Source organism: Canis lupus, chromosome 20, assembly GCF_011100685.1.
Source record: "Canis lupus familiaris isolate Mischka breed German Shepherd chromosome 20, alternate assembly UU_Cfam_GSD_1.0, whole genome shotgun sequence".
NCBI lineage: Eukaryota > Metazoa > Chordata > Mammalia > Carnivora > Canidae > Canis > Canis lupus.
Window position 1 is genome coordinate 9,612,029 of NC_049241.1, and position 15,482 is coordinate 9,627,510.

General features: G+C 47.1%; 1 protein-coding gene across 1 annotated transcript in view; it reads right to left on the reverse strand.

Annotated features, from left to right (window-relative positions):
• Positions 1 to 15,482, reverse strand: part of LMCD1 (LIM and cysteine rich domains 1) — a 58,591-nt gene that overhangs the window by 16,466 nt on the left and 26,643 nt on the right. The window contains exons 2-3 of the mRNA XM_038565779.1: positions 12,718 to 12,806; positions 6,735 to 6,990 (exon numbers count right to left, since the gene is read on the reverse strand). Coding sequence (XP_038421707.1) covers positions 6,735 to 6,990; positions 12,718 to 12,806 — 345 coding nt within the window. The remainder of the gene's footprint in view (positions 1 to 6,734; positions 6,991 to 12,717; positions 12,807 to 15,482) is intronic.

The window sequence follows — 15,482 nt, forward strand, 5'->3', positions numbered from 1 at the left end:
AAACATTTTTACTTCATTCACCTAATGGCAATGTTCCTAATTAAAAACAAAAGAGTCAATCTAGTTTAAAATTGCTTTTCTTAGAAAAGTATAATTAAATAATGATAGGCATAAGGTATTTCATCGTTTATTAATTTAAAAACAGGCCAAGGCACCTTCTAATAGAATGAATTGATAAGGTATCAAGGTCATAACATTTCCACATCAATTATAACTGGTAACCACATGAATAGTAATATGTCTATAGATAACTGTCCAATTTTGGCTTTTTTTTTTAAATGAACAGTAACCTTATACTTGGGTGGGTACCAGGGATGAGGACAATTGGGGAAGATAAAGGTCAAAGCCACAGAGCACGAGAAAGTGTGAAAGGAGAACTGTTTATCCTTGACAACTATTCTCCACTTCCATGCCTGTCCCTGCCTATGACCCTGACACCCCCACCAGGTTGTGTGATTCCTACTGCCCAGGTGGCCGTTGCCATATTTACCTCCTGGAACTTGCCTGCCCCATATCACATTGCTTGGGGCTGGACTTATTTTGGAATTGAATTGTGTTACTCAACATGGAAAGTCATACAATAATTCATAATGAACAACCATATTGGTTGCCTGATGTTATAAGGAGCAGGGGTAAGGGAGGAGTATATGAGTCCAGAGCCTGGTTTGCTGAGTTTCATAATAAATGAATTCTGGATAAGACCAATTTTAGAGAAGGGAGACACAGGTGACCCGGGTTCCTGTGGGACTCATGAAGTGAGAGGTGGCTGTGGATGGTCCCTAGGAGGCTCTGTCCTGGATCCTGGATCACCTGGCTGAGCCGCCTCCTGGCTCTGTGGGCTCACGGTACACCCTCTTACTATCCCTTCATTCACATAGTCCCCAATACTTTTCTAGGTGCTTTCGCCAGACACAGGAGATGGCCTGGGGTGGGGCATGGACAGAATTCTGGGGTACCAGGAAATTTGTGTTTCTAGCTCTTGTCCTGCTGCTGCTCTCTGTGTAAGACTGAAAAAGTACCCAGTGCCCGTGGACCTGTTTCATCATCTACAAAGTTCGAGGTAGACTGCATGATCTTCAGGGTCCTGACCACCATGAGAAGTCTGTGGTGTCCTTACTCAGTCCTTACCATTATTATGAGAGAGAAGCAGTAGCACTGACCCGAGTCTACAGCTCAGGAAAGTGGCTCAAGGAGCACATGGATTCGGGTTGGCCAAAGAGGCCAAGATGCTGAACCCCAACAGATGAAAGTGCCAGGGAGCCACACAGCTGACTACATGTTTGGGAAGGGCTGAGTCCTGACTCTGTCTTGGGAAAACGGGGTGCTGTTTTTCCCTGGCTCAGTATAAAACTGCAGGTAGCTGCTAGCACAAACATGCCAAGCAAGTAGGTCTTAAGAATCTAGTCTCAAACTTTGGGGTGCATAAGAATCACTTGATGGCCTTGTGAAAAACCTTCCTGGGCCCATCCTGGACTGTGATTTAGGAGTCTGTAAAAGGCCTAGAAGTGAGCACTTTAGTAGGTCCTCCTGGGTGTGTGTGAAGCAGGACATCTGAGGATTGGGGCCTATCTGGAGATAGAGGGTGGTGGTGGGACAGGATGTGACCATCAGAGGACAGGGAAAGCAGTGGACCAGCAGCCTACAGGCCGGGGCAGGGCACAGGGCCCTGGGGATGTGGTTAGGGACAGTGTGGGGGACAAATAACTACCCCAGTCATTCTTATTTCATGTGTGGGGACTGCCCTGCTCCCAGGATCTATGGAAGGATTTTGGAGAAGTAGAAACAAGAGCGATGCTCACTGTGCCAGAATGGGCACTCAGATGGCCAACATCTCACTCATTCCAAGTGCTGAAGCAGATCTAGTTGCATGGCTGATTGAGTTCATGGGAGCACAATTTCTTCTCCTAGGAAGGCTACCGACTCCTGCAGGACGAGTGGTCGAAGGCATGGGAGGAGTAGCTCACACTTACATGGTGCTTCCTATGATCTGGGCACCCTTCTAGGTACCTGACACAAGCTAACCCATTTAATTCTCACAGAACCTCTAGGAGTAAGGAACTAATATTACCCCTCAAGAAACTGAGGCATGGAAAAGGAACCTCCTGAAGCTCCCACAATGCATCTGTGATAGAGACAGCTTTGTACTCAGCAGAGCTTGGGTCTCATCCATGTGTGTACTACTTCTTTAGGAGATGAATGATTTGCAAAGAGAAAAAAATTTCCTTCAATCTCTAGGGAGGTTTCCTTTGGTCTTTGTCACAGTGAAGAGGCTGTGTAAACACTGCCTTGCGCCATGATTCTCCAGTCCCTGGATATGGCTATGACTGTGGTCTGTAACAGGAGGTATCCCTTCCTGCTTAGCTTTACAAATAAACACTGCGGTACAAGTCCCGCAGCAGTGGCCTTCTGCAAGTGTCAGCCACCTGCTTGTTGATTCCCTACATTCAATGTCCTCTCATGGCTCTGTCCGGGCTACAGGTGTCTATAGCCCACAGAGCTCAAGGATTCCTGGCCAGGGCCCTGGAGACAGTGAGTGTTCCTTCCCAGGAACCTAGTGTTCCTGTGGCAGCTCAAAGACCCAGCTGGGTACCATAGCATCCTGCTGCCACTGGCATGTGTTCTGTGATGGCATGCCTTGCCTGGCTGGCCCGAGAATCCTAGTCACACACACCTGTGGCAGATGCTGTTCATTGACCCAGGAGAGGGTATCAGAGTCCATCTCGATACACCATTCAGACAACTACTGTTGGTTTGGCATGGGCTTGGGAAGGAGATGATGGGGACAGAGGTTTGGGTCAGAGTCAGCTGCCTGCGCCTCTCAGAGCTTGTAACAGAATCTCTCAGGAATCTCTCCAGGAAGCTGATTAAGGTCATGTTTCCAAAACCTTTAGCAAGAGACCTTTTCTTGGAGCAGTTAGGAAAGGTTGGTTTAGGTTTCAAGGTTTTCATGAGGACCTTTCTGAGTCATTTGGTGTTTTGCTGTCTGGCTGGGACATCTTGGGTGAAGTGGTTCCCAGAATCGGGCTTCATCAGGAGAGGAATCAAAGGGCAGAGAGAAAAGTGGAAAAGGTGCTTTATTCTAAGGGTTGGGCAGTAGGACACACATGGATTTCTGGAATCGGAAGACCCGATCCCGCCTGTTCTTTCTGCTTCTCCAGCTGTCAGGCAAGGATGGTAAATGGGCTTCGTGTTACATGTCAATCCTAGTCAACAGTGGCCACTTGGAGTGTTGTGTCGAGGATTCTGAGGCCAATGAAGGCACTACGAGAGACAGTGCCCTGATTGACCAGCCATGTTTGCCTTAGGCATGAGAGTAGAGGATGAGGTATGAGTGCCACACTTGCATAGGCTCCTCAAAGACTTTCCCCTGTAAAATGGGGTTACGGGGATCCCTGGGTGGCGCAGTGGTTTAGCGCCTGCCTTTGGCCCAGGGTGCGATCCTGGAGACCCGGGATCGAATCCCACGTCGGGCTCCCGGTGCATGGAGCCTGCTTCTCCCTCTGCCTATGTCTCTGCCTCTCTCTCTCTCTGTGACTATCATAGATAAATAAAAAAAGAAAATTAAAATGGGGTTACGATGCATATAGGGAGTGGTAAGGTGTTGATGATCTATCTATTTATCTGTCATCTACAGAATGTTCAATGGATGCTGGTTCCCTTCATCTTTTCCTCCTTGCCTCCCCCCAGATCCTGGATAGCCTTCAAAGATCTGCCCAAGTTCCTCCCTATTCTTAGGAGCCTTCCTTAAAAGTGCTAATCCAAGGTACCTGCTTTTTTCCTGCCTCTCTTCCTATATGTCTGGTTCTCCTGGCCTGGCTTGGTAGCCAAGAGCCTAAGCTTTGGAGTCAGGGAGGCCTGAGTCCAAGAGATGGCTCTGCCATTTAAACCAGTGATGGGACATTTAGCTAGCTGTGTCACTTCTCTCAACCTCAGTTGCCCTCTCTGTGAATAAGTATAGTAATAGTATATATCCTTAACAGTTAGAATTTTCTAGATGAGACCATGCAAGTACAGCTCTTAGCATAGGGCCCAGTACATGTAAATGCTCAGTAAATATTAGGCATTAGGTTTATTGTTACTAGCCTTAAAGGCTTAAGAATTTCTCCGTTTTTCATTCTGGTTGGGAAGGATGACAGGAAGATTCAGTCCCATTTCCAAAATATAATCAGTCCTGATCACTTGGTAATTAAACAAACATCAGGAGGGTGAATGGGAAGGGACAACTGTCCAATCTCAGAAAGGCAACTTGCTCAGGCAGGCCAGATGCAGGGCAGACAGAGGGGCCTTTATACCATGTGGTTTTACAAGCCAGCATTAATCATAGCCTGACGATGCCTTCCTCTGATTAGTCTGGGGCCAAAGCATTTGGGGTTTTCACCAGCCAGTTCCTGACGTCTACAGCCAGCTCTTTAACAAGCCGCCTGCTTTACTTTCCACTGACATGTTGTAGACCTGGGTGATGGCTTACCCAGACCTGGGCGCTGGAGGCAGACCTGCGTTTGGAGCCACCCACCATGTCCTGGTACTGCTGTTGTTGGATGCCACCCTCTGGCCCGGATCTGCCCCTGTCTAGCCCCTGCAACTGGTAAAGGCCAACTGACCACGCTGTGTTTCCCTACACGTAAAATAATTCCTACTTCACATGGTGGCTGAGCTCACAAATGCTGACCTATTCTTTTAAAATGTTTTTTTAAAAAGTACAGCTTTTAAAAAAGTAACTTTGCCAGTCTCCACTTGATCTAGAAGGGATTTCCCCATCTTTCCCTCACTTAAGCTATAGCTTAGAGCTGTGCTGCTCAGACTCTCTATGGTGAAGGATCAGGGTTTTTTTGTTTGATTTTTCCATCTATTGCAGAATGATTTGTGGGCTCGCTGCATGAGATGAGAATGTAGCTCATGCCACATGAGATTCCCACATGAGTCTGAGCATAGTGGAATTCTGTTCAGTGAGAGGAGTTCTCTGATCACAGGCATGGATGTCAATTGCTACTAAATCTCCCCAACATTTATGCTCAATTTCTGTACCTCTCGTTGTGGGCCAGTCACAGGATTTTTATGGCACAGTGTTGGTCCATAGACCACATGTGGAATGTCACTGGCCAGGAGGATGACGTAGCACAAATACTCATCAAGCCTACTATGTGCCCTGCGTGGTGCAAGTTGTTGGATAGGATGGGGCACAGGATAGGCATGGCATCTGCCCTTTTGGGGCCTTGCTTCACTCCAGTGAGAGAGATGATAACTAAGCAAAGACATACATAAGACAACCATAGCTTGCAATCAAAGCTTCTAAAGAAACACTAGAGAACTGAGAGAAAAAAAAAATGAGGGCAGCCTGGGTGGCTCAGCGATTTAGCACTGCCTTCAGTCCAGGGCATGATCCTGGAGACTCGGGATCGAGTCCCATGTCGGGCTTCCTGCGTGGAGTCTGCTTCTCTCTCTGCCTGTGTCTCTGCCTCTCTCTCTCTGTGTCTCTGAGTAAATAAATAAAATCTTAAAAAAAAATGTAGCTAGAGGATAGGTGGCATCTGCTGTAGACTGGGTGGTTAGGGAAGGCCTGCCTTGGACCTGTCAGAAAGACCTAGCCATGCAAAGAGCAGGAAAAGGACATTTCAAGGGGAGGGAACAGCAAGTGCAAAGTCCCTGAGGAGGGCAAAAGCCTAGAGCATTCAAGAGCAGGGAAGAGGAAGGTCAGGGCACCGTAAGGTCATGAGTAAGGGGTCACAGCTGTTGGGGAGCCTGTGGTGGGGATATGACCATGCAGGACTCTGAAGCCTCTCCTTTTTTTCCCAGAAGACATTTAATTAAATGCCAGGCTTGCATCCTGGCATTTTTTACTCTCATTAACTTGTGGAAATCACCTTGGCCTTTGCTATTGCAGGTATGGTCTGGGAGCCAGCAGAATCAGCATCACCTGGGAGCATGTTGGGAGTGTGGAGTCTCAGACCAGCCCCAAGCTCACTAGATGTATTTCTGCAAGCTGTCCAGATAATGTATAAGGCTGTTGAAATTTGAGGGGCACTGGTCTGGTCCCCTGGGTCTTGAAGGTGGCTGCGTTCGGCATTACCTGAGGAGTCAAATACCCATATCTGTTGATTCTGATCCTGTAATCTAGAGCTTCTGATTTAATGGTCTGGGGTGAGGCCTGTGCATGGGGACTTGTTATGGGTTTTTGTAGTGGGCAGCCAGGATGTGACTTTATGCAAGTCATTTCTCTTTCTGGACCTTGTCCTTCTCTGGGTGCTTCTTCCCCAGGGTTGTGTAAAGCTAGTTCAGTTCTCCCTTCAAGCCCAAGAAGTCTCAGTGGTTAGAGAAAAGAGGGGACTGTTTCTGTGCTCCACGGCAGGCCTGCAATGGGCATATCCCAGGCCACTCTGAGGAAAAATGAACATCTCACACATGAAGACAAGCACTCTGAGAGTCTAGAATCACAAACCATCCTTTGTTCAGAAATGGGGAGCCCAAAGGGAACCATGAATGACCCTGTACCAGAGCTGGAAGGGCCCTTTATAATTCTCAGAAACACTTCTATCCATTTCCTGGATGAGGAAAACCAAGGGCCAGACAGTTTTCACTTCAAGATCACATAGTGAGGCAGGAATGAGCTTAGAATCATATCTATTCCTATCATTTCTATCATCTCGCCCTCTTCCTACCTTGTCTTTGAAATTCAGGCATAGCTAACATTTACATGGATAGGAGAACAACCCCTTGGTTGGAGGATGCTGTCTTACCAGTTTCTGGGTGACTCCAGGGGGGGCCCACTCATAGGTGATGGTGTCAAAGGTGGGATCTTTCCCAGTGGCAATGGGATTGGTCATGATCATCCGATTCCTCTTGTAAATCCGGATGCCGTCCCCACCTTTCACCCGGGCTGTGAGGGTGGAATACTTGGAGTCCATCAGCAAGCGGCCAATTTTCCGATCATCTTCCAGCTCAGAGCTCAAGCAGTGATCCTCATGGCTGCATTTGCATGACTTGCATATTTTCCTGGGGTGGGAGGTTAATTGGGACAAATGAGATCAACCTCCAGAAAAGAGGAGCAGAGTCTCCTGCTGGTAGCATCTGCCTTTTTGAAAGCAAGTTCAAGGTTTAACTTTAGTAACTTGGAAAGGTTTGCAGCAGATGAATGGTAACATGAGACCAAAAGGCCTTGGGATTGGGAACTGAGTTTAGGAGTTGGGAACTGAGTTTAGGAGACTGTCCATCAGTCGGTCTATGGGGAATGAGGGATATGACTTTTGCTGGTAAAAAGAACAACACATTTTTACTCACAGTGATTATGACAGCAAAGGTTGGTTCATTCATTAGAGATGCTTGAAAGCAGGAGTCTATATGATCTGTGGGCTGAACCTGGCCCACAACCTGGTTTTGTAAATAAAGTTTTATTGGAACATAGCCATGTTCAATTCATTTACATATTGTCTGTGGATGCATTTGGGCTAAACAGGCAGACTCGAATAATTGCAACAGAGACCATGTAGCCCACAGAGCCTAAAGTATCCATGATCTGGTCCTTTGTAAAAAAAAAAAAGTTTGCTGACCCCCGCTTTAAGGAAATCTTGAAATGGTCTCCCAAGATTCATGAGCCTTGGAGCTTCAACAACTTTCACTCTTTAGCACTCAAACTGAAGTTAGAACACAGCTGGAAATTTTCTTCGGAAAATGGGTGGATAGGACCCAGGGGGAAGGGAATGAGCTCAGGAAACCCCTTAGGCTGGAGAGATTGATGTTTGCTGGCAAGGCTCTGCTGCGAGGCTGAGAGAAGGAAAAGCATCCTGGGGGAAGCGTCAAATTCACTCGAAAGCCTGATGCTTCTCTCTGACAATTACAGACTACAGCATCTGGCTGCTTCGTGCCCATGCTGTTGAGGTTTTGAAATCCAGAGGGTTCAAGGTATAGAGGAAAACCACTTCCCTCCCTTTCTGGCCTGACACCTGAGGCGTGCTGTATCGTGGCTGCTCTCACGCATGAGATTTAAGAACTTGTTAATAAGTGAAGTGAGCAACGTCAAGCCCTGCGACACGGATGAGGCAGGCCCGAGCAAGAGAGAGGTCAGGGCAGTAGCACGAGTGCGTCACAGCCAGGGATGCCTGAAGGAATCCTCCTTTTCTTCACCAGTAGTTCTAAACGCAGGTCAGTTCTGACCCCGAGGAGGCATGTGGCAATGTCTGAAGACATTTTTGGTTGTCACAATGGGGTAGCTACTGGCTTCTGTGGGGTAGAGGCCAGGGGTGCTGCTAAATATCCCATAATATATAGGATAGCCCCCCCTCCACACCAAAGAATTAGCCTGTCCAAAATGTCAACAGTGCTGAGGTTGAGAAACCCCTGTCTAATATAAAGGGAGGGAGGCCCCACTGCAACCTTCCAGGAGTGCACAGTTGGGATCGGGGAGGGAGAGAAAATCAGACAGAACTGTAACTGTAAGGCTGGGCCATAGGAGGGTTTCATATGCTCTGGGGTGGCTCTGTTGATGTGGACCAGTTCCCCCAGCATGTATGTATGTGGCACATGGAAAGAGGCTCAGTGTGGTAAGTGTGGGACACAGCAGGTTACATTTCTGCAGTGCAAGGCTGATTCTTGTTTTTAATGCAAGAAGCTTGTAGTCCAGTTTCACATTCAGCGGGTTACAATTTGAGAAATGGTAAAATCGATGATCTCAAGGATAATGCCGGTACTCCAAAACAATATGACCCTAAAGATGATGTGGGGCAAAAATAAGCAGTCTTTTCTTCTGGTCCTCATAAGAAGGGGTTGCTCATTTTATAGAATTGGGGCATTTTATTAATAATAAACATTCCCTTTCCTCTCCTTTTTATGAGCCAGGCATGAAGGAGACGGTTTCTCCAACATAGGGGAGACACCACTGGTTTACATGTGGGGAGTGACAACAGTAGAGGAGTAGACAGTAGACAAGTGGTAGGAGGAAGAGGAAGGAAGTGAGGGAAAGCCTGGTGTCCCATCAGATCCTCTGAGCCCCATTGCCTACCATGCATGGAGCTGGGTGGAGGAGCTGCCATTTGCTTTTTTTTATTAAATAAGACTCTCAGGATGCTATTAGAGATGTGGCAAATGCAAAACACTTCAAAATGGAAAATGTTAACGGATACGAGATATTCTTTGAAATTGTGTCAGTGTTATTTCTCCTTTTATTCATATTGTCATGTTGCAAGGCACTGTTGCTGGGATTCCATGGATGAGGAAGACACCTCCCTAGCCCTACTCTACTCTTTCCGGGCACTCAGACTGAAGGGGACACAGACACAACCCTGAAAGATCCTCAATAGTATTAAAACAGCTATTTATTCTTCCTAGGCTACCAGCAATGGAGGAAAAGGCAAAGCCTTGGACTCTTATCCCATCCTGAACACTAGCCCAACACAGGCCCATGGTCAAGTTTGTCATCTGACAGCGAGAGGGCTGGTGGGTATCAGGAGTTGGCAAACTACATTCCATTAGCAGAATGTGGCCCATCACCTATTTCTGCACAACCTGTGAAGCAAGAATAGTTTCTATATTATAGGGTTGAAAAAAATTCAAAAGGTTATTACTATCTTATGACACAAGAAAATGATATGAAATTTGAATTTCACTCCTGAAATAGAGATTTATGGGAACATACACACATTAATTCATTTACATATTGCCTATGGATGCTTTCATGCTACAAGGGCCACCATGTGAACTAGTTGTGTTAAGGACCAAATGGCCTGTGAAACCTAAAATGTTTATGAAGAGACTGTTTACAGGACGTTAGCTGACCCTTGGTCTATTTGACGAGTTTCAAACTTTGCTGCACACCTAAATCACCTGGGGAGCTTGGTAAACTTGGAGATGCCCTACCTTGGCCCCAGCAAGTCAGATTCCATGGGTCTGGAGTGGGATCTGGACAGGGATACTTGCAATCCTGTTCAGAGGTGATTTGGATGCGCATCAAAGTGCCAGAGTCCCTAGTTGGTTCCTTTCAGAAATTTAAGCAGCTCTGGTTGACTTTCTCTAGATCGTCTCTCAGAAAGCAGAGGAAGCCTAGCTCTGAGGGCAGAGTTATCAGTGAAGATCCACTGCCCCTGGGAGAAGATGCAGAGTTAACATGTAATTCCTGGGGCAGCAGCCTAAGCTGGCATGGAGACAGGACCTCATCAGAAGGGGTGCCATAATGAGGACACTGGGGTAATCCAAAGAATGACCCCTGAAGAATGTAAAATTTTGTAATCTCAAGAGCCATTTTTCATACTATCATCTCAGTTTTTTCATACTATGTCCCCTCCTTCCCTCAAAGCAGGGTTTTTCTCTATTTACTGAAGCCAGTGAGCATTTAAAAAAAAATAAAGCTATTAGGATTATGATAATATATATATATATATATATATATATATATATATATATATATAAAGAATCTCTGCATGCAAGGAAGAGACTTTCTTTTGGGCTCTCTCTGAAAAGCCTGGAGTCCTGGACATGTGTTTCCCTCTGCCCTGAGGAGCAGTTCAGCACCTTGAGGTTGGCTCAGAAGGCCAGGGAACCTGGCATGTCCATCTGGGAAGCAGGAGGCTGCAGGCTGCTAGGGGAGCCTCCCCTTCTGTTTTCATGATTTGCTGTTTCATGAACGTCTGCTCTTGCCTTCACTCTGTACACTTCGAAGTAATTCTACCATCTGTGCCACTAATACTAATATCATTCTAATTCTGCTGTGTCAATCACTAATTTGATGACAGACAGCTTGCCTCAAACTATGGATTGCGAAGCCAGAGTGGAGCCTTAGAGCATATTGGCTCCAGCATCCCCATTTTTCAGAAGGGAAAGGCGAGGCTTATAGAAGGGAAGTGTTTGTTTCAAGCAGAGTCAGGAGGTTAACTTGTCCTGTGATTATCAGTCGAGGGACTTGCTCATTAAACCAGGCTGGCTGTCACTTTGGTTATTCAAATATCTTTCAGACTACTAAAAGTATGAGAACTGGAGCATAAAAATGGTTTCACGTGGTTTCCCATTCTGGGACCTCACTGTTCCAATGTGGCTTGAATTCAGGTCTCCATTAAAGTTATTCAAACTAAGACAACACTTGGTATGTGGGACCCGAGGCTACAATCTGCACTTCTCAAGGATCAATTCACTTGATGTTCAAGTCCTTTGCAGAATGGTAGGGGAATGTAGAGATTAAAACAATGCTGAGACTCCTGGTTACAGCCCCAATTGGTAACCAACTCCTGGTTACAGGCTCAGAATTGCCCTCCTGCCATAAACAGCTAGAAAACCAGACAAAATATGTTAAATGACCCTTTTCAGATGTCAGACAACAGGCAGCAAAGGACTGATCCTTTAGAGGGGGAAACATTGAACTGAGTCAGTGGGTGTATTTGGGGAACATTATCCCCTGCCTTAAAGAGTCTAAAAGGAGGTATCCCAGCTGTCTTTGGAGAGCTGATGAGGAGTCAGCATTGTTCTGTGACACCCTGATGGCAGATTCAGGACCAGGGGGTGAAATGATAGGGAAGCTGTCTCTCCTCAAGACCAGAAAGGGCTCCAGTGGCCAGAATAGATGTGTGGGGCATTCCCCCAAAGGGGAGTGTGTTCGCTGTGGGAGGAATTTGTGCGGGGGATGGAGTGGGGTTTGGATGACCTTGAAGGTCCCTTGCATCCAGAAGACCACATGAGCTCCTGTGAGGTTGAGGACTGTCAGGGAACGGAGTCAAGGAATAATCTCGTGCTTTGAACAAACATAGGACTGGTGAGTGTTTGAGAACATGGTGTGGGGTTCAAGAAGACCCAAGTTTGAATCCTGCCATGTATTGGATGTTTCCCTGCTACCCACTCTTGGTTTCCTGACTTGAAAAATGGAGAAACTTTTCCCTACTGCTCAAGGTTACTTCAACGTTTAAATGTAAAAGACTTGGTTCAGCTCAACAAATGTTTTTGCAATTGCCATCTCACTATGGAAGTCAACAACTCTGAGACAATTACCTCCCAAATTGTGCTCCCCCACTGAATGTCCAAGGAAACCCTCTGGCAGGGGAGATAAAACTCCCTCTTTGCTCTCTTGCCCTACAGAGGTTAGGCTGTCTCTCCCAGGGCTGCTGGGATAGTCACACAGGCTGTGCCCTGCACAAATCCAGCGGGCGATACCCACACAGATGCTGATGGGAACAGTGCCTGGGAGCTGTGCAGTATGGCAACCCTACTTCTGGCTTTCAGAGTCCTCAATGAAGAACAAGAAAAAAACTGCAGATCCAAGTCTAGCTGTATCTTATGGCCCTCCTTTGTGGGTATGAGTATACTGCAGCCTGGTTTTAAAGTACTAGGGACACAGTGACTTTTATTTCTGGCCCTGGGGCCCTCTGAGGTCACAACAGGGGCAACAACATAGTACAGGGGGATCAAGCACATGCACCAAACCCCAGGATAGAGCAATCTGGAGAGGACCAGGCACCAATTAAGAGGTACCCACATCTTCCCAGTGTGGTCCTTGGTGGGCTGAGCTTGGAGGCCTCCACTTTGAAATGGTGAGTGAAGCACTACACTCCTTTCTCATCTTGGCTCCCAAGGACTTCTCAGTCATTTCTGAATTGGGCCATGCAGGAGTACATTCCCTCTGGAGCCAGTCCTCCCTGAAACGCATGCATTGTAAGCAGTCGCAGCAGAGAAGAATGACTAGGGGTTCCCAGAAAGGACAGCCAAGAAATGAAGGCAGGCATAGCCTCTCCTGACAAACTCTGTTACCTCCATGGATGTGGCTCGAAGCCTGAACACGTCCCCTTGCATTTCAAACAAGGCACACCTCTTGCTGACTGCTGCTGGCCCAGGGACATCTGGAAAAGAAGACAGAAAAGAGGGTGTTTTCCTTCCAAATGTCTTGGACCGGGGATGCTTGACCTCTAAAAGACTTGGCATGCCAGCAAAGGGATTGTGTGGGGTTCAAAGGGCTCAAGATGAATAAGCCATCAGTTACTGTTTACCGAGAATGGAGAAGACCAGCTGGGAAAGTAGCCATAGAGCAGGCAAATGTGGAAGGGTGGGGCCCTTCCCAATAAAAATGGACCGAGGCGGGGTCTTTCAGAGCTGTTGCCAGCCGGCCCATAGGGTTCCCTTGGAAACCCCCTGCTGCGAGGGATCATCTGCTCCTTCCTCCAATTCACCAGCTCCCCTGATCCACTTGTCACTGGAATGGAATCTTCCAGTGAGTGACTCCTCTCCCTCATTTATTTGTGATTTATTGATAGGGTGGGATTAAACCAAAGCTATAGGCAGACACAAATGTTCATGCTGCCAAATGTTTATAGCTCAAAGCATAACAAATATTTTGCTAAAACATGGAAAATCAGGAGCATTTCAAGACTGGTTGTCTTCTGAAAGGAGAACAACACATGGGACAGGTTTTACTCTTTGTCACCAGCTGCTGCCGCTGCTGTGTTGAGACCCAAATGCCCGAATGGCTCTCAAATCAGCAGCATCACAGGAAGCTTGCCAGAAACACAGCCCCTCAGGTCCCACCCCAGCCCTTCTGATTCAGAATCTGCAGTTCAACAAAATTCCAGGAGATTCGTATTACATTAAAATTGGAGAGCCAGTGGATCTGCTGGCTAAGAAACTTACCTATCTCTCCACTGGGGGTGGGGATGACTTGCTCCAGTTACGTACATGTATTATGGTTTTATCAAGAACAAGGCATAAGCTCCTCACTGAACAGACGATTGATTCATTTAACTATTTATTTAGCATGTGTCAGGCATAGGGATACATCATAGGACTTGGGTGTACCCTAGATGTACTCACAGACAAGGGGGAGACCGAGCGAGAAACACGTACTTATCACTTGCTCCTGAAAGGGTAAGTTTGAGGCAAAGGAAACTGCCCGTTGTAGCAGAAAGGCATGGACTTTGGAGCCTGGGAGACCAGGATTCCAAGCCCAGCTTCATGACTTAATAGCCATACTGGCCTTGGACTAACCGGGCTTCAGTCTCCTTGTCAAATGGGTATGAAGATGATATATGTAAAGTGCTTATTCACACTGGGTACTGAAAAAATGGGAGCTGGTGTAATTTTGCACAAAGACTGTAGGTGCACAGAGGAAGGGGTGAAGAAACCCGTATGGGAAGTCCAGGGCGGCTTCCTAGAGGAGGTGACTCTGGATGGGGGTTATACAAAAAGAGCAGACAGAAACAGAGAAGGGATTTCTAGAAGGGAGAAAATGTGCACAGGAAAAAGATGCAGAAGGGCATGATGGGTGGGATGTTGCAATCTGAGCATTACTCCTTTACTCCCTTTGCTTTTAAATGGGGAAAAAGCCAGCAGTGGAACTTGTGAGACCATCCTCATCGCTACTGTTAGAATCCAAAGAAGTACATGAAAAGACACACTTATTCCTCACAATGTTTCTCTTCTGTACCTCAGATCTTCCCACAATGACTCTAGCTCCCATCTCCCACTCGACAGCTGCTGTCTATGCCATGTCCTCCCGGGCTTCACTGTTCAAACACACATTCGCAACTCTGGAGAGTAAGCACCATGCTGCACATATTTGAAAGAGAGCATGTTCACATTTGTGCCTGGTCAGTGCTAGGTTCTTGTTAAAAATGAAAAACGAGAGGATGCTCCCCGTCAAAACTCATCACCCTAAGCTGGGGAGCTTTCATTCACAGGTAGAACTCTGTTCTCTAGAACCCTGGCATATGAAACCTCGCAAGCTTCCACCTCTTGTTCTGCTTCTGCCTCTTGTCACCTTGGATTCTACTAGTTGAAACACAGTGATCCTTTCACACTTAATGTTTGAGCGATTCAACAGTTATTTGGGAAGGTATACAACTTATGAATAAGGCTTCATTGTTGGATCATTTCAGAAGGACCTAGAGGGAGCAAAGCCTGGAAACAGAAGAGCTGTGTGGAAGCGTTTCATAAAGGCCAAAGCACCCTGCATGCGAGCATCGCTGTTCTTCTAACGAGTGGCTGATTTAACAGTCATCCTATAAGGGGATTAGTCCTGATGCTTGGCCGGAGAGCTGAACTGCTGGCTCAGGGTCTGGCTAGAAATAGTGATGTAAGGCGGCACAGCACAGCAGAGCACAGGCCTGTGGGGCAGGGGGCTGGCTCCATGGTGCCAGCTCTGACATTTATTAGCTGTGCAGCTAGAGGCAACTCATTTCCTCCCCCGGCCTAAGTTGCTCCTCTGTAAGATGAGAAAACTGGCCTGGACTGAGGTTGCTGGAATCCTGTTCCACAGAATCCTTGTTCTGTGAGATGTCGCAAAGTGGTTGTTGATGGCTGGGAGTGGGAAGGATTACATGATCAAATAAAAATGGTGGACACGGGATGTGAAGTGGCTTTCAGAGCCTCTCAGGGGCCAGCCTATGTGAAGAGCAAGAAGAGAGGTGGAGGGACGCCGGGGTGGCTCAATGGTTGAGCATCTGCCTTTGGCTCAGGGCACGATCCTGGCCCAGGGATCAAGTTCCGTATCAGGCCCCTGAGGGGAGCCTGCTTCTCTCTCTGTA